This window comes from Rhinopithecus bieti, unplaced genomic scaffold, assembly GCF_001698545.2.
Source record: "Rhinopithecus bieti isolate Rb0 unplaced genomic scaffold, ASM169854v2 scaffold_13451, whole genome shotgun sequence".
NCBI lineage: Eukaryota > Metazoa > Chordata > Mammalia > Primates > Cercopithecidae > Rhinopithecus > Rhinopithecus bieti.
In genome coordinates, this window is record NW_016807504.1 from 283,023 (window position 1) to 307,312 (window position 24,290).

General features: G+C 36.5%; 1 protein-coding gene across 4 annotated transcripts in view; it reads left to right on the top strand.

The window, feature by feature from the left end:
• Positions 1-24,290, top strand: part of ROBO1 (roundabout guidance receptor 1) — a 417,122-nt gene that overhangs the window by 54,596 nt on the left and 338,236 nt on the right. For all 4 annotated transcript variants that reach the window (XM_017882348.1, XM_017882350.1, XM_017882349.1 and 1 more), the window contains exon 2: positions 21,525-21,851. In XM_017882348.1, the coding sequence (XP_017737837.1) occupies positions 21,525-21,851 (327 nt within the window). The remainder of the gene's footprint in view (positions 1-21,524; positions 21,852-24,290) is intronic.

The window sequence follows — 24,290 nt, forward strand, 5'->3', positions numbered from 1 at the left end:
TATTTTAGATTTATGGATCTTTTAGATTGTTAGTATCGATACAAGGCATTAACGTTTCAAAATTTAAAAATACTGAAAAAAAAAAAAAGGGACCAGCCGTACAGCCATAGAACCCCACAAATAATGAAGGAGGGTCATGCTTGCCTGTTAGAAACAAAACGGGTTTTAACAAGATACATCAAATGCTGTATGTCCATATCGAGGACACTCCCACTCCCAAGTTCTGTCTCAATTCAGAAGGACTTCAGTGCCTCGTTTCTTTCTGTCTTGGAGAAAGTGAAATGGAGAGTGTTAGATAGATGTAAGGCAAAACCTCAAAATAAGGTTTTGGAAGGAGGGAAGTTAGGTTTTAGTTACAGGAACTAGGTTTGGCTTGGAATTATAGGAATAGGGGTTGACTTGGAGTGATTAAAACAATAGCTGCACTTCAGGGCTGGGCTGGGGGTGGGGAAGTGGGAAAGCGTGGCCAGGTCATAGCAGAACAGCCTTACAGGACTGACTTGATGAGAAGCCAGTGAGTCACATGTCCTTTTATTTCCCTTGTCAAGGGAAGCAGTGCTGTAGGGCTCCTCTGGCCCTGAACCTGCAAGTAAGAGTTAAGTGATTTCAGGCAACCATCAACAGTATTGACAGATGGAGTATATTAAAAGGGAAATAAATAGAAAAACAGTCACTAGGAAAAGGAAGGAAACTGGATACCTAGCGTTTATTACATGTGTGCCAGACACTGCTAGGTACGTTACATTTGGCTGTCGTAACCATCCTGTGAGGCAGGAATTTTCATTCCGGTTTTATTTCATTTACAGATGAGGAAATTGAGAATCAGAATAATGTCACCTAGATATATGTAACCAATATTAGGATATGTGTTTGAAGCTGTAGGACTGAAGAAATAGTTGTGTGCTATAATTAAAGCAGATAATTCATTTACTGTGGGATCTACAGAGAGACCAGATCTGATGAAGTGCAGCATTTGTCCAGGGAAATTAATTGACACTTAGTGGTATTTAAAATGTGAAATAATCTATTTTCCAGTCGTTTCTAAGGAGATGGAGCTCTGTAAGAAATGTTGATTAAGAGGTGCCAATTGTATTTAAATTAAAGCAATATGTTTTAATATTAGAATTCAATAGTTAAACAGTACAAATTCCTGTTTCCTGTTAGAGAAAAGCAGTGACTTAACTTTGGATTGTAAGCGAAAGAGATCAGGTGTTCTCAGACTTTAATGTGCCATGGAATTACGTCTGGTACTTGTTAAATTACTAAGAGATTTAGTTTAGTAGATCAGAAGTGGGCTTCTCTGACATCTGAAATATTAGCAGTCCCCACCTCTCTCGATGACTGTGATGTACCCAGCAGTTAAATATCAGTAGATACAAATTCAGATTCCCATTGTAATGTATACCAGTGTTGAAAAGCTGTTGCTATAGATTGGGATTTCCCCCATTGCGTTTATTTCCGCTTAACCATAGATTAGAAAACGTCCAACACAGACGCCCCCAGCCTTTTTGGCACCGGGGACTTGTTTGTTAGAAGACAATTTTCCACAGACAGACAGGGGCAGGGAATGGTTTTGGGATGCAGCTGTTCACCTCCAGTCTCAGATCGTCAGGCATTCGATTCTCATAAGAAGGGCACAACCTAGATCCTCCCTTGCTTGCTCAGTTCACAATAGAGTTTGTGCTGTGAGCATCTACTGCCACCACTGATCTGACAGGAGATGAGCTCAGGTCGTCATGCCTCCTGGCACAGCCTGGGGATTGGGGACCCCTGGTCTAACGCAATAGCCAGTTGCTTGTTGCTCTTTAAATGTAAGTGATTAAAATAAAATGAAATAAAAGTTCAGTTTCAAGTATTCAAAAGCCTCCTGTGACTAGTGGCTACTGTCTCAGACAGAGCACATAATAGGACATTTTCATCATCATTGCAGAAAGTTATCTTTGGCAATGCTGGATAAGAGTGTAAGAACAAGGAATATTTGCTCCAGTATAGTTGTTATGGAGTGAGAAATTATATTTTGAAGTTATTCTTATTAAATACTACATTTTTATGTAGGAGCAGATATTTTCTTTATAAAAGTGAGTTTCATATTAAAATGCTTCTGATTAACTTATTGCATGCTTTATTATTTTGTTTTTTTTTTAAATGAATTAGAGTTTCAGAAAGTATATAGTATAGTATGTTTATACTTAAAGAAGATAAACTACTTAGGTGGCTTTAACTTGTCCTTGGAATGATAATCATCTGAAGACTTTTTTGATGTATAAGGGATTTTCCCACTACAGAACTTTCCACCAAGGAACATTTCTTACTCTGCTCGAAGAAGTAGGAAAGGCCTAAATATTTTATCACTTTATAACACAGGCTTAAAGATGATATGAAAAGAGGAAACGAAGTGGTCTAAGCAACCTCCAGAATTTGTCCTAAAACTGCTGCAGTCCACTGGATTCTGTGTATCATCAAAAAAGCTTCTCGTTACAGTGTGCATGGAATTCAGCATTAAATCTTTTTACTATGCTAGAGTGGTAGAATTTTCCTACACATATTGAATATAATTTATAAATTATCAAGGAACATTGTTTTAGGAGAGTTTCAGAAAGTATGTAGTATATATTGTAATTATTGATTATAATGTGAAACATATACTCCTTGAAATAGTAAACTTTATGAGAAATTCACCTCAACATTGTTTATATCATCTGTTGAACCTCAAGTTGGTTTATAAAATTTTTTAGAGTTTGAAGTCGTATATAATGTATGAAAAAGACCTTAAATTGACAGTATTTTTTGCATTCTCAGAGTGAAACATAGGCCGGGCACAGTAGCTCGTGCCTGTAATCGCAGCACGGGGCATCACTTTAGCCCAGGAGTTTGAGAGCAGCCTGGGCAACATAGAGAGAATCTGTCTCTACAGAAACAGGTTTAAAATAAAAAACAAACAAACAAAAACCTGAGCTTGCTTTCCTCTTATCTTTTAGACCCCTTAAACTTGGAGCCGTTGGACTGAGTTGTATGAGTTCTTTCTTCATATAGCCTCTCAAACTTTTTCATTTCGTATTCATTTTTACGACCTTTGTTCTTTCATTCCTGTATTATGGGGATGGTTATCTGCTCAGATTTCGAGTCTCCTCCCGCTGCTCAGTTGAGTGCTCCTAAACAGCCTTTTCATCATGTCACTGTACTTCCGAAAATCTTTTAAGAAAATCTGTGTTGCTAATAGGCTAAGAACAAAAAGACTTTTTTTGAACTTATTTAGGTCTCTACAGTTTGGCCAAAGTTTGCCTTTTAACTCCGGTTTTCACTAGTCTTTAACTGAGCCCTTCATATAAACCATGCCAGGCTTCTTGTTCCCTTTCTGCCCCTGCACACCCCATTTGAGACATGCTTTCCCTACATCTCTGCTTACCCTGTGATTATGGGTTGAATTTTGTCCCCCAAAATGTTGTTGAAGGCCCAACCTCCAGTACCTGTGAATGCAACATTATCTGAAGATAAGGTCTTTGCAAATGCTAGAGATAAGGTGAGGTCATTAGGGTGGGCCCTAATCCAATATGACTGTGTCCTTATAGAAAGGGGAAATTTGGACACAGAGATAGAGAGATAAGGAGAACACCATGTAAATATAAAGACAGGGGTCAGGATAGGTGATGCAGCCCCCGCTGGGAAACTGCCAGGAAACCACTAGAAGGTGGAGAGAGAGGTGGAGCAAATTCTCCCTCACTGCCCTGAGAAATAACCAACCCTGCTGACACCTTGATCTCAGACTTCTGACCTCCAGAGCTGTGAGGCAATTCAATACATTTCTGTTGTATGAGTCACTCATTTTGTGGTACTTTGTTATTGAAGCCCAAAGAAACTAATGCACCTACTATTTTGTTTTTTATTTTAAAATTTGTTTTCCATTAATGACCTTCTTAAAGAATCTGAAGACCTTTTCTCTGGATCTTCTCTCTAAAAAAATGGATATATGTTTATAAACACAAAACTCCAAATAATTTCAGAGTTAAAGAATCTCTGATCCACTCAAATTATTTCCAGCCCACCATGTTCATCCAAGACCTCATCTTCTTTGTGAAGAGAGTCTGCCCACTTCACTTAACTTTTGATTGTCTTCTCTCTTTGGAAATGTACTGCGTATATTTTGCTTTTGGTACTTCATTCCATATTTCTTGGACTCCAGGCTCTCTTAACTTGAAAACTCTAATCTTTCTAAATACCAAACTCCTAGATTATAAGATTTGTATCAGGTTTTGAAGGATAGGGTTAGTTCTTCATACCCACCCTCCTATCATCAGCATTGCAAGGTAATATATACCAAGTATGAGATGACATGTATCCAATGCCCAGTATATACCTGCAGGATACTAAGATACTCCATGCTCAACACTGAGTGCCTGCTATTGCTGCTATCTTTCTTAAGACTATTAATATCTGCTAAACTACTTCCCACCAGAAAATAACTTCAACTTCCTGCTTGGGCAAGGGGTAATAATAACAGGTGTTACTTCGTCTTGTACTGAGTCCAGCATCAGGAAAACAGTAGATGTGAAAAGAAGTTTTAAAATGACAAGGCAGAGAAGCAGTGTTCTCTGACAATACCATGGAAGGATGGCAGGCCCTGGCGTTTACAGTTTTAAGTTTGACTCTCAGCTCACTGCAAATTATTTGGGAAGTATTGTGCAAGCGATTTACCATGCTGAGTTTTTAAAAAATTCACCTAAAAAAGTAAAGAAAATTGTTCTTATATTTTTAAAGGTTAGACCCTCTTCTAAGACTGTTGTGTTTATATCTTCATTCACACCCAGAGAAATTTGCATTCCACTTTCAAGAATTCATAGGCACTTTGAAGCACATCCTGAACCCGCAAAGAACTTCTCTCTTCCTTAGTGTCTTTTATGGAAAGTTTTACTGCTAACTTTGTGTGCATGGGAGTTAGAAGAACAGGATCCTGGTTCTAGTGAGAGGGGATTATTTGTTGTCAACTTTGATCAAGTATTTTCACTCTAGTGATTACTTTTCCTTTGTTTGGAAAATGTGAGGGTTGACAAATTTATCTGTTCTTATTCAAGCTTTAACATGCTATATTAACCTCATTTTATGGATGAAGAAACTGACCCAGTAACTGAGGGTAGAGAGGTTAAAAAAAAAACCTGGGCCTAGAAGAAAAAAACCCAAGTAATGTGACTATGAATCTACTGCCTTCTCTCCTCCCAACTGCCACATACAACAAAAGTATGTTTTGTAGTTTTCTTCAATTTAAATTAAATTTGAGGACTTAAAAAAATTTCTGGGTCTGTGCAGTACATTCTTGTACAAGGTAAATTCTTATACCATTGCACTATTTTACATTATAGTTCAGTGGTTCAGTGTCCACATTCTGGAACAGACTGTAGGAGTCTGAATATTAGTTCCACTTGTTAGTGTCTGTGAAATTTGGGATGAGTTATTTCATTTCTGTGCCTCAGTTTTCTCATCTACAAATTAGGGATAATAATAGTGCCCACTTCAGAATGTTGTGGGTATTATGAGAATTAATACAACTACTAAAATTGGAACATAAGTACATTTTAGCTGTTGTTCTAACCTGACATTCAAGATAAATGAGATAATTATTTTAAAATCTTGCTTGTGTGCTTTTGAGGTGTTTTGAGAAAGCTCCATTTGTTCTTACTATTCTTAAACACATCAATGTAGCTAACTGTGCAAAACTAAGACTAAGTATTCTGTGGATTATACAAGGTAGCAGTGTCATCTTGACCATCTCCTATGCATCTTATGTTCCATAAAAATTTTGATTCATTTCTCCCTGACTTTTCAAATGTTTTTTTGTATGAAAAATTTACAATTGTAATTCGGTAGGGCTTTTGCATACTTTTGGGTGTCAGATTTGCAACGAGGGATAAATATCTAAGTTTGAACGTCGTGGAAGAGTTGCCAGTATATGTATAGTGGTAATAATTCAGAGAGAGGGAATTTTCTATAAATTGCGGTTAAAATAGTGTTTTGTACATTGTGGTTCAAAACTATTATGAAGGAAAATGGGAACACGGAAAAGTGGCATAAATAAGATTCCATTTGACTATACATACAGTGCATTGCAATGATGAGGGTGATGCAAAACAGAAAACACTAAAAAACAGATCTGCTTACAGTTTTCCAAGTAAAAAGTCTGTGAAGGGAAAAACCAGTAAAACACTTACTTCCTTAAGTATTTTCTGTACCCTGTGCCATTTTGTGTGTATGTGTTTTTTTTTTTTTTTCTTGAGACCGAGTCTCGCTTCGTTGCCCAGGTTGGAGTGCAGTGGTGCAATCTCAGCTCACTGCCACCTCCACCTCCTGGGTTCAAGTGATTCTCCTGCCTCAGCCTCCCGAGTAACTGAGACTACAGGCATCCGCCACAACACCCAGCTAACCTTTTGTACTTTTAGTGGAGACGGGGTTTCATCATGTTAGCCAGGATGGTCTCGATCTCCTGACCTCGTGATTTGCCTGCCTCGGCCTCCCAAAGTGCTGGGATTACAGGTGTGAGCCATCGCGCCCGGACCCATTATGTATTCCTTTAACTTGTCTTCTTCCATAGTGTTTTTAGTCAGGTAAATATAAAATAATTATTTTAAGTTTATATATAATATATAAAATATGTAAATAGATATTACAAATGCATATTACTATATATTAATATATTATAAAATCATATATTGCTATATATTAACACTATATTATAAAAGTATATTGCTGTATTATATATTAATATTACCGCTGTTTGCATTGGTAGATATTTGCAGATTTTCATTTTTAAGAGCGCTATATTTCTGATTAGATAAGCTTTTTTAAAAAACTAAGTTTAGATTTAATTTTCTATTTTTTTAGAGATGGGATTTTGCTGTGTTACCCAGGCTGGAGTGCAGCGACTAGTCACGGGTGTGATCTTAGCTTCATTACAGCCTTAAATTCCTGGCCTCAAGTAATCCTCCCACCTCAGCCTCCCGTGTAGCTGGGACTACAGGCACCACTATTTCCTGGCTTGATTAGATAATTTTTGCTGCAGAAGTAGCTGGCTGTTTTTTCGATCTTACAATTTAATCCTGCCACCCTCCCCCAAAAGCATATACTTTTGACTAATAATCCTTGATTTACCTTTTCCACCTCCAAGCTAACCCCAGTTGTGAATCAGGTGAAAATAATCAAGGAATTACCATTGCTGAAATGTTGTGCTGTCTGTGTATTAAACACTGGATACTGTATTGTCACAGATCTTGATATATTGCTTTTCATGGTGTCATTGTGAAGCTTTTAGGTGGCATATATCCCTTTTGATCACATAGTGGGTGAATTTACAAAACTTTTAGCAAATCTATGATATAGCTTTGTATTGAACTTTTGTGGATCTATTCTTTCTTCCCTTGTCTACTATATTTATATCACAGGCCCATAAATGCTATAAATTTTGGGCTTCTATCTACAATCGATAGGGCTCTGTATAGAATAGTTACTCAGTAAGTATTTGTTGAGTTGAAATAATTTTACTTCCATGCATTGTTTTAGATTATTTTCTTTTCGGGTCTCTGCCATTTAACAATTATTATTCCTGTGGGTTTCAAATTAACATAAAAAACAAGTAGATAATTTACTATAGTTTTCCTCTTTGCTTTGGATTTATTTCTGTATTTTCACAGTGGGTAGACTATTCTACCCTTGTAATAAAACTACATTTTATCAAATATGATAGTAAAGTGACAGTCCCTTTCTTTCACATGTATTGCCTTTCAGTAAACTTTTTTTTTTTTTATTTGGTTAATAAGTCAGCCAAGAACTTCTGATACTTTTTCTTTACCACCGACTCCCCCACCCCCCGACCGTGATGTTTATTTGCTGTAGTTTAGGATGTAATGCATTCTTTGTTTTAAAGCAGTTTACATCATAGGACAATTTGAATATGCTTTTTGGTACTAGTTACTATGATTACTTTTTTTGGATGGGATATTTGCTCTTTCAGTCTGTTCCACTTGACTTAAGAAGAAGGGGTGGGCCGGTACAGTGCTCATGCCTGTAATCCCACCACTGTGGGAAGGTGAGACAGGAGGATGGCTTGAGCTCAGGAGTTCGAGACACACCTGGCAACATAGTAAAATCTCTACTAAAAATAAACAAAATGAGCTGGGTGTGGTGGTGTGGTGGCGTATGCCTGTGGTCCCAGGTGGGAGGATTGCTTGAGCCTGGGAGGTTGAGGCTGCAGAGAGCCAAGGTCACACCACTGTACTCCAACCTGGGCGAAGACCTGATCTCAAGAAGAAAAAAAAAAAAGACGACGAGAGGGTGACCAGGCATCCTGGTTTACCAGGGACTGATTGAGGTAAACTTTAACTATTAAAACTGGAATGATCCTGGTTTGGGACGGTCCTGGTTAAACTGGGATGAATTGGTCAACTTAGGAGAAGGTTCCTGTATTTAAAAGAATTGGTTAATCTTACTAAGTCATCAATAAACTTGAAATACGTGCATTTTTTAATATATAGTTTTATTTGGAAGTTGTGTTCAGAAGAAGAGATACTCCTGTTTTCAAACTGAGGGTACTTATTGGAAGGCATTTCTCAGAAGTTGGTCCTAAAATGATGAGATATATCTAATTCTCGAACACATCAGTATTTGGAATTATTAGCCTAATGGATAAATAAGAGTTATAACTTGAATATCTCTCCAGCTACAATTTAAAGTTATTTTGAGAATTAACAAATGTTTGAATGTTTTATTTCAAAGCTCTTTAAGGAATAAGATTCCCAAACTCTAGGGTATGTTAGAAATCACCTTGCATACCTGTAAAGACAAGTTACTAGTCTTTGTACCCAGAGATTATGATTGAACAGGTAAGAAAATAGTTATCTATATTTTAAACCTCACTCTAGGTTTCTCCAAAGCAGATGTTTATGCATATATGTAGTAAACAAAATACTTATTTCAGAAGAAACATCCTCTTATTTTTTAAAAGACTGTATTATATATTGTCCTAACATTAATGACAAAGTAAATTTATATATTAAAAAAACAAGAACCTTATGCTGCACCTCTCTCTATCTCAGTTGTAGTTTCTGTGCCAGTAGAAAGCTAGAGCAAAACCCATTATATTGAGATATATCAGTTATTACCAGTTATGACAGGCTGAGTAGGAAGAAAGTATATTTTGATAATGTAATTGGGTTTAATTTATTATTATTGAAGGATCTCACACATGCTTAAAAATAATCAAATGTGAAGTGAAAAATAATTTAAAGTTTAAATAAGTGATTTTCCCTGGGCAGCATAGACCAGGAATTAGCTTGTAATGGCATGGAAGATAAGTAAGATAATTAGGTCTATTTGCCTCCTAAAGAGAAGCGGCAATTGATACCTGTTAATCGGTTTAAATCCATATCCAGTCTTTTAACTCCTGGGGATCACACAGGGCATGACTGAGCAGCTATGCGCCTCAGGGTTTGTGGTCTCTATTCATGTAATCTCACTCAGGCTTTTCACATTTCCAGGAAAGCTTATTTTTGTCAGAGGCATTTGCTCCCACTCATTCTAACTGTGCTGCATGCAGTTCTGCATACACAACTTTCACATTTGCTTACTGGTTGTTTATGGACCCCTATGTTAAAAAGTTTTCTAAGAGGTATGTAAGTGCATATAGTGTCACTTGTCATTTGTATTAACTTTGCATCTTTAATAGCTAGAAGAAAAGAGAGAGAGAGAGACAGGTACCACTTACTGTTTTTGGTTTTTTTGAAGGTTTTTTGCATTCTTGTATCACCAGTATCTGGTACAGACCTGGGGCAGCATACCTATATTTTGGGTGAATAAATGAATGCAAAATAGTTAACAAAGGTTCAGTTTTATTTTCTCCATACTTTCCCAAAAAATGTTTGTTGGTTTTTAGAACTTCTAAAATACAATATTTTATTATGAAAATAACACCAGAAGATCATGGATTCTTTAGAAACGACACACGCTTAGAGAGAAGGAAACAAAAACTATACATTTCTCAACAGCCTCTAAGAAATAATGTTAAGATTCGCCTCAGACCTTTCTTCTACGTCTCCTTCTTTTTCTGCTTTCTTCTCCTCAATCTGTCTTTTAAGCTAGAAGTGTACCACTTACACCTCTGTTAATTCTTGTATTTATACCACACATGATACTGTGTGCAGGTTGCAGGTTTCAGTGTCCTCAGAATTAAATTTAAGGAGAGCTTCCAGCTATGAATGGGCCAAGAGCCTTGTATCGCCGATTGCTTACAGGAAGGCTGTGTCTTCAGGGCTCCCTTCCCTTGTGGATTTCTGCTTCCCATAATCAGAATTAAGCCTATTCCTTATTTTCTCTTCAGCTCAGAGGTACACTGACTGCTCCAAGAATGATGCTTGTCTATACCACTAGGTATAAATACCTATGGGATCACTTAACGTTTTCTGCTTCCATTATTATTGATTATTCATTCAACAAATGTTTATTGAGTACCTGCCACATGCTAGGTGCTGTTCCAGGCAATAGGGATGTGGAAATAGTTTAGTTATGGTTAATTATTTATTAATTAAACACAAGTATTTCAACAAAACAACTTTTTATGGCTTTCTTCCTTCAAAATTAAGAATTAAACTGCTTTCAAGATAGTTACTAAAGTAATAGATTTCCCTTTCAAAGTTGCATTAAAATACAAAATGATAAATGCATGTAGATATATTATCAATAATAAAATGTTTTTAGAATTAGGAAAATTTGGGGATTCTAATCTTTTGCATTAAAAGTTGTATATATGTTAAGCTGTATACATGTTAATAATTTTTTAAATACTTTATTTATGGCTTATTTTGTCTATTAGATCAACGAGACATTTCTTTTGGAATGACGAATTATTTACTTACCACTTTAGAAAATAAAGATTACTAATTACTCATGTAAATATTCACTAAAGTATGTACCATGGGATGCTGTTTCAGTATTTATGATTACTTAAAATGTAGATTTAAGTTAACGTTTGGAACACCTTTCAGATTTCTATATCTTGTGTGCTAAATGATGCGAGGTGCCTCTCAGTATCTTAGGAGGGTGCCCTTAGAATCTGCAAGAGCTAAAGCCAAGATATGATGAGAAAGAGATGAGGAAGGTATCAGGAGAGGAAGAATGCAATTAGTTTGCTAATGTGTAAAAGGTTTTCTTCAGAAATTCTTACTCATGTCAGAAGTACTGACTGAGTTTTTAAAATGAGTGAAGTTGACAGCATTCCTCTAGGGATTTCTCGGTAATCCTTTAAAAGGTTATTTTAAGTATTTTGTTTTCTAAAAGTGTAATTGTTTTTAGACAGTTATCCTTAAAATTGCAATCCCATATGCTATCTTGCAGACATTAGTAACCCACCTAGAATCAAGGGTTATTGAAGTATAACACAAGTGTGATTGCCTAATTCAAAAGTTGAAAGCTTTATTTTAGTACTTTAATTGATTTTAGGTTGTTGACTTTTGGCGAATTATATCTATAATATACAAATTTCATGAAAATCTAAGATAACTCTTTAGACAAAGAACTCAAAAATATTACTTTAATGATAATTTTAAAACCCTCCTATGGTTAAGGAATTTTGTTATATTAATACTTGTTTTTACATACTTTAAACGGATAGCTTAAAAACATTACAGTGAGAACACATGGACACAAAGAGGGGAACCACAGACACTGGGGTTTACCGGAGGGTGGAGGTTGGGAGGAGGGAGAGGTTCAGAAAAAATACCTATCGGGTACCATGCTTATCAGCTTGGTGATGAAATAATATGTACACGAAACCCCCACGACACACAGTTGACCTCTGTAACAAACCTGCACATGTACCCGTGAACCTAAAAGTCAAAAAAGAAAAAAAGTTTTTAGACACAAAAGTAAGATTAACTTCAGAAAAAAAAAAATTCTCTCCTTAGAAATTTAAATTGAGAACAAAGTAGTTTTGGTAAGCAAGGTTTATTTTATAAGTTCTAAGAGTATTTTGAAGTCGCCACTTCAATAGAGGAATCTGCTCATATTCTGTATACTGAGGTTATAGTTGGCTCAAATATATAACCATCTGCTATTTCTATATTGTAAAGAAAGAAATGAAGCGCAGGTTCACGTTGATTGCAGTACTATATAATTTGTTCTAATATAAAGAAAACTCAAGATTATAATTAACTATATTTCCATAGCAATAAAAAAATCATAGGACCACCCAAATACTGTTTTTCACCATTGAAAATATTATCCAAACTCCTTTGTCAGTGAACATGTCAAAGGTCTGATTGGTTCTAACAGCTGAAATAAGCTACTATATTATATTATGTTATATTTGTTGTATTATATTCTATTTTCAGACCTAAATGTTTTGGTCCATTAGAATGAGTATTATGGATGCACAATTACAAACAGCCTATACTCTGGCTCCCCATAGTATATTTGTATTTTTAATGAAAAGGAAATGAAAAACAACATGACTATTCATTCAGTAATATTTTAAAAGCACTAGTGTGTCTTTAAAATTCTGAAAGCAATACGTTTACTCAGTGGATATATTTGGAATGTTTTCCACAAGGAACAGAGATGCTTTATTATAGATGGCTTTAGTTAGTCAGTCTCTGATGCTTCTCAGTAAAACAGTAAGTCGGCTATGCTAAATGCTCTAGTTTTTTTTTTTCTTTTTTTTTCTTTTCTCTCTTTTGAATGATGCTTTGCTGGAATTTTGCCAAAACTTGCCAAGACCTGTGTAAGTGGAAAATTATTTTAAGTTGAATACTCAACTAAAACTAAAGATTTAGCTTTATTTTCAGTGCTTCTTAAAAATCTAGGGAAAATAATTAATTCTTCTACAGATTACTAAGAATCCTAATGTAATTCCACAAGAGAGTTAGGAGGAGAATCTAAAATCAAATAATGGTGCTTATGACAACTTCCAAAATACTTGATTGATGGTTCCAACTCGTGGATCAATGTAATATTATTCTGCACATTAGAACTTATGCTAACCTATAAAGTGGAGGTATTATTTTCGCCTCATTTTACAGATGGAGAAACTAATATTCAGAGAGTTTAAGCAATTTATTCGAGTTCAAACAACTCAGAAGTACCAGAGGCTAGATTTGAACCCAGACCATTCGAATCCCGTCTCTAGTTTTAATTACTTTCCCCCCAGATGTTATAGTAGTTTATGTCCCTCTACCCTCACGCTGTTTCTTCCTCTGATTCCAGTTTCTTCTACTTTTGTCTTATCTTGTATGGCTCTTATTTTTCAGTATTATCCGTGTTAATATTTCTGCCTCCCTTGGTAGACTTCAGGCTGTTAAGATCGGGGATTCTATTTCATGTTTCTTTGTGCTGCCAATGCTTAACACAATTCATACTACAATATAGGAATAATATACAGGTGAACAACTGATGGATAGATTGGTGGATGGGAGATTGAGAGAATTTGAACTTTAACACATGCAAATATATTTGTTTGGTATTTTACAGAAAGTAAAATTCTTCAGTTTGCATGTTACTTGAGCATTTTACTAAGGGGCAAATAGGAAAAATGAACTCAGCTAGCCAGCTTCAACCTTCCAATTCCCTTAGTTACAGCTCAGGATGAAATCCTGCCTGAATTGGTTCAATCGTGACAATTCTGCAGTTACTGCCCTTCTAGCTTCTATGACATTTGGGTCTCATGACAGAAAAGCCTCTCCTACTTAGTTGTCTATATATTATTAACAATGGGAGAGGGGAGGCAAAATTGTTTCTAAAATTTAACTTATGCTACTGCCAATCTTTTTCGTATCTCTGGAGACATAGCCATACGATATTAGATTCTTTAGGAATATTACAGAAACACCAGGCATTCACTCTTGGAATTTCCTTTTGGTCTATTTTGGTAACCATTTTAGATGATAAATTCTACAGTGGCACTCAGTTAATTATTAGGGTTATTCTAAATTTTTGCTGGAGAAGTTCTCCTCTAAATAGTGTTTTCTTAGGTAGAAGTTTATAATCAAGAGACATTAGGATAAAACAAAGTAGCTGAGGAAAATGGCATAATATAGTAATCATGTAGTTATATAATCCATTCCATTTTCCTTGTATTCATGTACTATATATAATTTCAGGTGAAAGTACTTAGCTTTTTTTGTGGCGTGTGGACTGTTTTTATACTTCTTATTTCAATAGTAAGCATGAGTATTTGGAAATGTGTGTAACTTAATAGAGGATATTTAAATCTCCTCTGCATGGTGAGTAATTAATGGGTGCTGCCTCCTTATTTTTTACCAAGTGTCTTCTTGTAGGATGAAATTCTGACAGGAAAATTACAGGATTAGTGCCCATGATAGGATTTATGTTAATAATTGGAGGCGGTTCTGCTCCTTAAAGTGTAAATGGAGCTTAAATAAAAGTGTTAAGCAGCCAGGCGCTTTTAAGAATATAGGTTTAAACCTACATATAAATATATAGGTTTTTATATATTATATATATAATTGCCTTGAGGCAATTCTATACATCCCTGTCCCCACCTTGCACAGATGTCACCAAATTGTCTATTAATATTTATAGTGTGTCTGTCAGCTACTCAATGAATTTGTTCCTCTTGTGCTTTTAGAAGTTTTGTAAGAATTTTTGTGCTGCAGGATACGTTAATATGATATTTGATGGAGACAGATATTTTAATCATTTTAGGTTTTCTAACTTTATACAGCAGAGTATGAAAACAGTTGGATCAAAACAAAACTACTAATAAAATAAATACTGTTTTTTCTCAGTCTCTTAAGAAACAGACCTGAAACACAAATAAACAAAACCATAAGATAAATATTAATGTCATGCTAGGCCGGGCGCGGTGGCTCAAGCCTGTAATCCCAGCACTTTGGGAGGCCGAGACGGGTGGATCACGAGGTCATGAGATCGAGACCATCCTGGCTAACACGGTGAAACCCCGTCTCTACTAAAAATACAAAAAAAACTAGCCGGGCGTGGTGGCGGCGCCTGTGGTCCCAGCTCCTCGGGAGGCGGAGGCAGGAGAATGGCGGGAACCCGGGGGCGGAGCTTGCAGGGAGCCAAGATGGCGCCGCTCACTCCAGCCTGGGCCACAGAGCCAGACTCCGTCTCCAAAAAAAAAATAATAATAAATAAATAAATAAATATAAAAAGAAAAAACATATAAAATCATACATATGAATAGAGAATAAAATTATATATATAATTCTTTTAATACATATGTTTATGCTTACCTCAGCAGAATAGTAACAAGAGCAGTCTCTTTAATGGTTACGTTCTGTGTTTGTGTAAAAGTGACCTCTCAGAGGGGGAAGCAGTTTACGTCCAACGAGGAGTTTGGTTTCCTCATCATAAATCTCATGTGACTTTGATGTATTTCCTTGAAATACTTAGCACTTACGTGTATATCTTTTTCCAGCTGTGGTTGTGTAAATATTTAGATATTTCAGTCACTCATGTTTATATTTTATCTTCCAACTGGACGGTTGTTGAAGGAATCCTCCCCTGCCCTTTCCCTGATGCTGGTCTTGTCTGAAGTGAATTCTCAAGATTCTGTCAGGATTCTTGCAGAGGGCAGTTGACAGGATCAGCGAGAGTATCATCCTAGTTCCTTTTTAAAAGCCTCACATCATCAGTCTGTGGTTTCCCCCCTCCCCTCCTCTTTGTAACTATTACGTTTACTGTGCGGAATGTGGTTGAAACCTGGAAGTTGGTTCTGCCAATTGGGATACAGATTTTGTATCTTATTACATAAAATATATACAAATTAACATAACTAGAACATAACTAGAGTGATGGTTATCAGATGTCTTATGGGAATGTGGAATTTACGATTGAGGAGAGAAAGCTTGTTATGAATAATGAGTCAAGAATATTATATGTATACTGTACGTAAATATATAATATTATAAATGTGACAGAGTGAAGGTGGACACCACTTCTAGGGCAGGAGATTGCAATCACTGATATCTGCTACTTGGAGCCTTTCGTCTGCACTCTTCTGAGATTTATATATGCTCTTCCATATTTGACCTGGTGTAACTCCCTTAAAGTTCTCCTTTAAGAAAGTGAGTCAGAGTTATATATATCCATGATATAGGTTATATATGGTATATTATATATATAGGTTATATATATATTTATGATATAGGTTTTCAAAACCCTCAAGTATATGGGCAGAAAAAGAGTTGGAAACCAATGATATTGAATTTTAATTGTGCAAACAATTGTGTAGGAATTGAGGTTCTCAGAATATGAAAAACTGATAATGTAAGGATATTTACTCAGCAGTGTGAGCTCATGTTTGGAGAAGATGGCACAATACATGGAAAACTTTCTATCTCCATTTATTCATCATCAGGGTCTCTGCTAAGTGAAGTAACTATGACATCATTTACAGATAGATATTCTGTGCATGGGGAAACACAACAGATATCAACAGGTTTGACCATTTCTTGATGTTTTTATCATCTCTATTTTAAAAGTAAGCAATCAAAGTGAACACCTCCAGTGTTGGAAGCAAGCATGAACAAGGCATGTTTCTCTGTGGATTTTAACTAATGAATGTAGTATTTATGGAATAGTTTGAAAGAGCAAGGACTTTGAATCTGACTAGGGTTGAACTCTAGCACTGCCACTTCCCAGCTGAATGACAGCTGAGAGTCTCGGTTCCTCCGTATGGGCACAGATATAACACCACACACTTCATAAAGATGTTGTTGTAATAAAGAAGATGGTGGATAATTAATAGTAGTTTTCTTTTCCTTTTCTTCCTGCTTAGACTTTATAACAAATAATGCTTCATTATACTTTTTAAATAAAGATGATGATTACCATTTATGGTTATTATTGAAGTTAACCAATCACTCATAAATATCACTCAGAAATTGGAAGATCTTTTTTTCTGAAGTTTTTACATTATGAGAAACATGGGATTTCTATATTTTGTTATAACCTCCAAAGGTATTGGCTTAATAGTCAAATAATAGGTTTTTTGCTGATCCTATTCATTCTCCTCAAATTATCACATGCTCGATAGTGTATATTTTCTCTTGAAATGTGTTTCTTAGAAGCAAAGTTCAGTCAGTGGGATATTCTGCAAAAAATAAATAAATAAATACATAATTAAATAAAAAAGAGTTCAGTGGCCAAATAAGTTGGGAAATGCTGCATATTATACCCCTCTTTTGTACCTCATAATATGCATTAGCAGACTAATCACCCTGAAAACTGCAACTCTTCCTTGAAGCAATGCCTAGTAACAATCTGAAGAAAGAGTATTCCATAGAGCCTTTTGAGAAATTTATCATTTAATAATATGGAAAACATTTCTATTGCTGAGATGTTTCCTGAATTGTTCTGTACAAACATCATGGTACTAACTTGGTCCTGAGTTCCATTCCCAAAGCCATACTGGTTGTGGTTTCGCTATAGGGGCTGCAAATTAGGGACAGAGCAAACTCTCAGAAACACTGCACTTTAGTGGAGCCTGGGTGACATCCAGATTCTGTAATTGGTCATGACTTCCCGTACATAATCCCTCTGGACTTAAACAAAAAAACAGTTTTAGAGACGGGTTATTACTCTGTTGCCCAGGCTGAAGTGCAGTGGGTATTCACAGGTGTGATCATAGCACACTGCAGCCTCCAACTGAGGGGCTCAAGGGATCCTTCCACCTCAGCCTGCCGAGTCGCTGGGGCTACTCAGCTGGGCTTCCCCAGACGGTTTTGATCTTTCCTGTGGATTTCATCAGTGGCTCTATTCTAATTGACTTTCCAGCTGAGATTTCTTTTTCGAGGTCAAACTTAGGGACATACAATTGACAGCTTGTCAATACCGTTTGGATATTCTAGAAGTATCCCAAATTCTTCATGTCTCATACTGGATAGAATTCTCTCCTCGCCCTTCTTCCTCTTACCAAATTTCACTCTCTTATTCCCTACCTTCAGCGAGACTGCTCTTCACCCATTATAGAGACAAGAAACTTGGAAACTCACTACCCTCTGCCTCTCCTCCATCGTGTGCATTTGCATTTCCTTTTCCTCCATACTGTCAGTGGCTAGATTCTGTTGATTTTATGAATTAATATCTTGAGATTCTTCCATCTGTTTTCCTTTCTGTCTTGTAATGTCTAAATTCTGGCTCTCGGATTTCTTTCTTTCTTTATTTTTGAGACGGTGTCTCCCTCTGTCCCTGTGCTGGAGTGCAGTGGTGCGATCTCAGCTCACTGCAGCCTCGACTTCCCAGGCCCAGGCGATCATTGCACCTGAGCTCCTGAGTTGCTGGGATTACAGGCGTGCATCATACACCTGGCTAATTGTTTACATTTTTTATAGAGATATGGTTTCCTTGTGTTGCCTAGGCTCGTCTTGAACTCCTGGGCTCAAGTGATCCTCCTGCCTTGACCTCCCAAAGTGCTGGAATTCCAGGCATGAGCCACCACGCCTGACGCTGGTTTTCAGATTTATTGCTTGAAATGGGTCCTCACTAATTCCTTCTTAGCTCATCCTGTTAAGTCCAGTTTCATGCTGCCAACAGTGAGCTCTTTAAAACCAGCCTTTATGATACCCATCCCTTGCTTACAATTTTTTAATGGTTTCTGGTTGCCTTCCACTGGGTTCCAAAACTGTTGCTCAGTGTACAAAGCCCAAGATGTTACTTCTTTTAGCTATTTCTTCATACTTATATTTCACCATCTCCGAAATGCACTTTATACTCAGGCCGTACTAAGCCACTTGCAGGTCCTGCAAGTGTACCACATACTCCTGTACCTGGGCCTCTGGGTGAAATCATCTCCTGTCTTCCCTTTCTGACTCATTTTTCAAGGCTTATCTCAAATGTAATGTGTTTGAGTTTCTTCTCTTTCTTGCTCAGGCAATCTTAGGTACCCCTTCTTTGTATTCTCATGACAACCTATATATCCCTATTTTCTATCTGAAATGGACTTTCAGATTTTAAAATAAAAGTTCCTTTAATTAAATATCTCCTCAGCAGTCAATCCTCCTTAGCATCCACCTTTCAGAATTCCAGCCAAGGGTAAAGGCCAAGAACGTACTGTAATACTTAATCTTCTGAAGTTATATAGCACTGACTATTATGACTAATCTAAAATCCAATCTGAATTTCACTTGGCTTCAACATAGCCTTAGAGAATATGAGTTTCCAAGTAATTTTTTGTTTTATATTGCTAGTTTATTTCCTCCCTTTCTAGAGCTTAGTTTCATTGAAAGAATCTATAACATGTTGTATATATGCACTAAGCTAAAGTTATTAGTGTTTCAGATTATAAAACTAGTAGCATTTCAAATTATAATTTTTGTTTCATGGTGGACATAAATAATAGATCTATTATTCATTAATTCATTTCACTAAGAAAAAACATTAGTTGGAGGAGTTACAAATTAGAAACAGATACAAATAAGCCTCATGTAGGCCTTACAGTCTATTAAAGGTTGAATGTATACATATTAGTTATAACTTTTTAAAATAAAATATTTTCCTGTCTTGTCATAGAATGCATGATTCTTAAACTTCATCTCATCTGCTTAGTTAGGTCTTTCTTGTCAGCACTTCATTCTTTTTTGTCATTTACTCAACACATGGTTTACTGAGTACTATAATGTGAGCAGCACTCTGCCAAGCATAAGGGAAATACCGTGAGCAAAACCAGACCCACAGATCTTACAGAAGGGTGGGAAAAACAGACAAATAGATTTATATATTGTGATTCTTATCATTCTTACCATGGGTAGCTATATAGTGCTATTTAGGTTTATAAAACCAACATTTAACTTTCTTGTAAAGATTAGGAAGAGCAGAGATTTGAAATAAGAGTAGGTGTATTCTACTGTAAGATTATTTCAAGCCCAGACCCTGTGGCACGCATAAGTCATGTGGCAGTAGGATGTGCAAGGTATCTGTGGAGCTAACAGAAGTCAGGCAGAAGACAGCAGAGAAAGGCATGGAACAGGAAGTGTCTAGATAGCTGGATCAGGGAATGAACATGTTAGCTCTTGTAGGTCTAGTTAAAGACTTACCTTAAGAGCAATAAGTTTATTTTAAGAGCCACTGAAGTAGAGGACAACCCACATTATATTTGCATTTCAGAGCCTTCATCTGGCTACACTGAAGTGAAACTATTTCAGAGGCTTTCCTACATCCTGGTAGAAAGGGACGGTAATTGGACTTGTGATGGTAGCTGGCTATAGAGACGAGGCTAAGCAGATTAATTTGAGAACTTTTTTTGTCGCCCAGGCTGGGGTGCAGTGGCCAGATCTCAGCTCACTGCAAGCTCCGCCTCCCGGGTTCCCGTGATTCTCCTGCCTCAGCCTCCCGAGGAGCTGGGACCACAGGCGCCGCCACCACGCCCGGCTAGTTTTTTGTATTTTAGTAGAGACGGGGTTTCACCGGGTTAGCCAGGATGGTCTCGATCTCCTGACCTCGTGATCCTCCCACCTCGGCCTCCCAAAGTGCTGGGATTGCAGGCCTGAGCCACCACGCCCGGCCTAATTTGAGAACTTTTTGGGAGGAATTTGGGAAGGACTAGGGGACAGAAAGAGAGGAAGACTGGTTTCTACTTTGCCTTATTCATGGACCTTGAAATACTAGATGAGGGCAAAGTTTGGGACTCTATTCAGTAAGGCCTTTGGCTGTCGAATTTGAGAAATCTTTGATAAATTTGTATTTACTCTATATAAGCAGAAATAATATAGGAATGTTATAAAATATGAAACATCATTCCTGTTTTTGAGATTATAATCTCATTGGAAACAATGAGGTACAGACACAGGAAATATTTAAATGACATAGACACTCAGGGCTTCATGTATTAAGTAATATGTAAGGTACAGAATGAAGCCCTCACTCAACACCCTTTACCATTTCATAGTATATTTAATTATTGAAACTCAGGTACTTAGCATTTCACCTCTGAAGTTGATTAAAATATAAATTATTAATAAAATTAATTTATTAATAAAACTGGGGAAGTGTATATACTTTTTATTATTTAGGAACATGTAAAAGTCTACATAAAGGACAGTTCTATTATATATTTGAATGTAAATGTTCATTAGTATATAGCATATGTTTTGTTAAAGTGTTGAGTGATGTTTGTTGAAAAGGAGATTCCAGGGAGCCGTGACATTATTTGTAATACTCGGGAAGCCATTCAGTACTTCTCTACCACATTCCTCTGCAGAAATAGGCACGTGAATGATATAGACAGGCAATGTAATGGGTTCTGAAAGGACTTGTGGATAAGGGATTTGAGGAGCAGACAGGATTTGCACAGTGTGTAGGCTAGAGAAGTTTCTGAATGGAGACTCAAAAGGATTCAGGAATTGGAAGGTGTAGTCAAGGCAGACACCAGAAATATTGTTAGTAAATAGGGTAGGAAGGGTAGGCCAATGTTATGCAGTGTTTAAACAGTAATGGTTAAGCCGATGCTTTTGAAATAAGCGATTAACTGTTTTCAAGTGATATTTGAAGATATTTTGTCAATTCTTCTGCAGGCTCCCGTCTTCGTCAGGAAGATTTTCCACCTCGCATTGTTGAACATCCTTCAGACCTGATTGTCTCAAAAGGAGAACCTGCAACTTTGAACTGCAAAGCTGAAGGCCGCCCCACACCCACTATTGAATGGTATAAAGGGGGAGAGAGAGTGGAGACAGACAAAGATGACCCTCGCTCACACCGAATGTTGCTGCCAAGTGGATCTTTATTTTTCTTACGTATAGTACATGGACGGAAAAGTAGACCTGATGAAGGGGTCTATGTCTGTGTAGCAAGGAATTACCTTGGAGAGGCCGTGAGCCACAATGCATCGCTGGAAGTAGCCAGTAAGTAAACTGGGCTTTCTGTGTTTGGCAGGGGGAGTGGCAGAATGGCATCATTTGTTTGATCATGGCAATGAAAAGTCGAATTTGTATCCTAGGCCTTACCTGAGGATAATCTCTAGCTTTATATATGAATGCAATCTACTATTTGAGTTTTCTGTGTTTCTCATCCTAACTTGTTATTCAGGCTAAATTGGGATTTACACGGCGTTGATTAATGATTTGACTTTTGATTGGGAGTGATTTTCTGTTGGAAAATTTTATTAAAATTTTTCTACCCTCTCCTTTGTTACTTTTAAATGTATTGAATAGGGGACCGTATGCTGCCTATAGTTCAGCTACTTGAGACACTGAGGCAAGTGAATTGCCTGAGCCCAGGAGTTCTGGGCTGTACTGCACCCTGCCCACTGGGTGTCCAAACTGAGTTTGGCATCGGTATGGTGACCTCCTGAGAATGGGGAACCACCAGGCTGGCCTAAGGAAGGGTGAACAGGATCAGGTCAGAAATGGAACAGATCAAAACTCCCAGGCTGATCAGTAGTGGGATCATGCCTGTGAATAGCCAAAAAATACACACATGCACGCACGCACACACACGCACGCGTATGCACACACGTGCACACGCATTTATACATATCTACATATGAGAATTTGTCTATAAATAAGATACTGTGGGATTTAAAAATTTGTCTTCATTAAGAAAAATATTTTCGACTGGTAGTTTAAGTTAGTGTTTTAACCATTTCTAATTCTTAGAAATATATTTCTATTAAAACTATATCAAAAAAGTATAAGTATGTGCCTTATATTTTATTTTCTTGGCTACTGTGGGGTGCCTTTGGAAGGAAACAGGTGTATGTTATCCTCAAGTAGTTGGTGGTTCAGTTTATTTACACTAGCACCAAATACAGTTTATTTGAAATTACCCTCAAGAAGGATTTATTGACTAATCATTAAACTGTTGTGTCTATAGGCTAGATTTGTACTGCAGTTGAATAAGAATTGGGCTTCTTTTATTTTCTATCTACATTCAAGGAGTAGCCAAAATGATTCATTCCCTTGAAAGGATCCTGCTGTATATAATATGACAAAAATTGAGAATTGCATAGGGATTGGAGAGACAAAGGAAATTTAGATAAAATTCACTTTATATATAATTTTCTATAAAACTATATACATAACTATGTGTATATTTGTATATGATGTTTTCCAAGATAATTGATATGTTCAAAATTTTAATTATATAAAAAAGTTTATGTTTGAAATTTTAATTCTATAATTAGTTTTCATAGTCTCCAAAGTTGTCTTCAATATTCAAATATAACTTAAATAAGTATAAAATGATGCATGTATATAATTATGAAATTATAAATGTGGAAAGGAATTTAGAGACAGATTATTCCAACGCGATCATATTACTAACATGAAATCAGCCCCGGAGAATGTGAATGATTTGATGGCTCTCTCAGAGCCTCATGTTACCTAAGACAGAATGCCAAAAGTATCTGATATAGGCGTAAAATATAATTAGATACAATAAAAATTAAAGCAGCCATTTACAACTATGTTGAAACTAACTATTCATTTTAAAAATATTTCCTTGAAGTTCTCCAATCCAGTTGATATTTGCCTATTCACAGTTAACTAACAATGAACTTACAGCCTTTCTCTTAGTGTCTTGATTCTCAGTAAAGGTCTCGGAACTAAATTAGTGAGGTAAATGACAGCTATCATCATCACAGAAGGCTAGTTTTGTTTGTTTGTTTGTTTGTTTGTTTTTTAAGTCCAACTTGAAATGTAGCCCATGCAAAATAAGTTTAAATGTTTGACCTATTTATAAAAGAACATAATAGTCCTCCCTCGGTATTCACGTGGATTGGTTACAGGACTGCTGTATATACAAATGCCCATGGATGCTCAAGTTCTTTGTATATGACATAGTATTTACACATAACCTATGCACGCGCTCCCCCATGTACTTACAAATATGTTTGGATTACGTTCAATAGGTCTTATAGTAATTGTTGCTATACTGTATTGTCTAGGGGATAATCGCAAGGGTAAAAAGCCATTCATATTCAGTATAGATGCTATCATTTCTTTTCCCCTAATATTTTCCATCTGTGACTGGTTGATTCCACAGTTGCAGAGCCCATGGATATAGAGGACCAACTGCATATTTTGATAAAGTCCTATTTCAGAGTTATGGTATTAGTATCTTTGTAACTTTTGACACATTTATATTGAAGAATAATTATTCTCTGTGGAGATAAAACTAAGTTATCTGAAAACTAATTTAGAGGATGAAAAAGGTGATAGAGATAACCTAAATCAGCTCCTATTCTGGTAGATAAGAAGCTACAGAGGGTAAAATAGTGATTGTTTGTTCTCTGGAATCATAATTGCTACTAAGTGAGGTATTTACCAACTTTGATGTTTTCA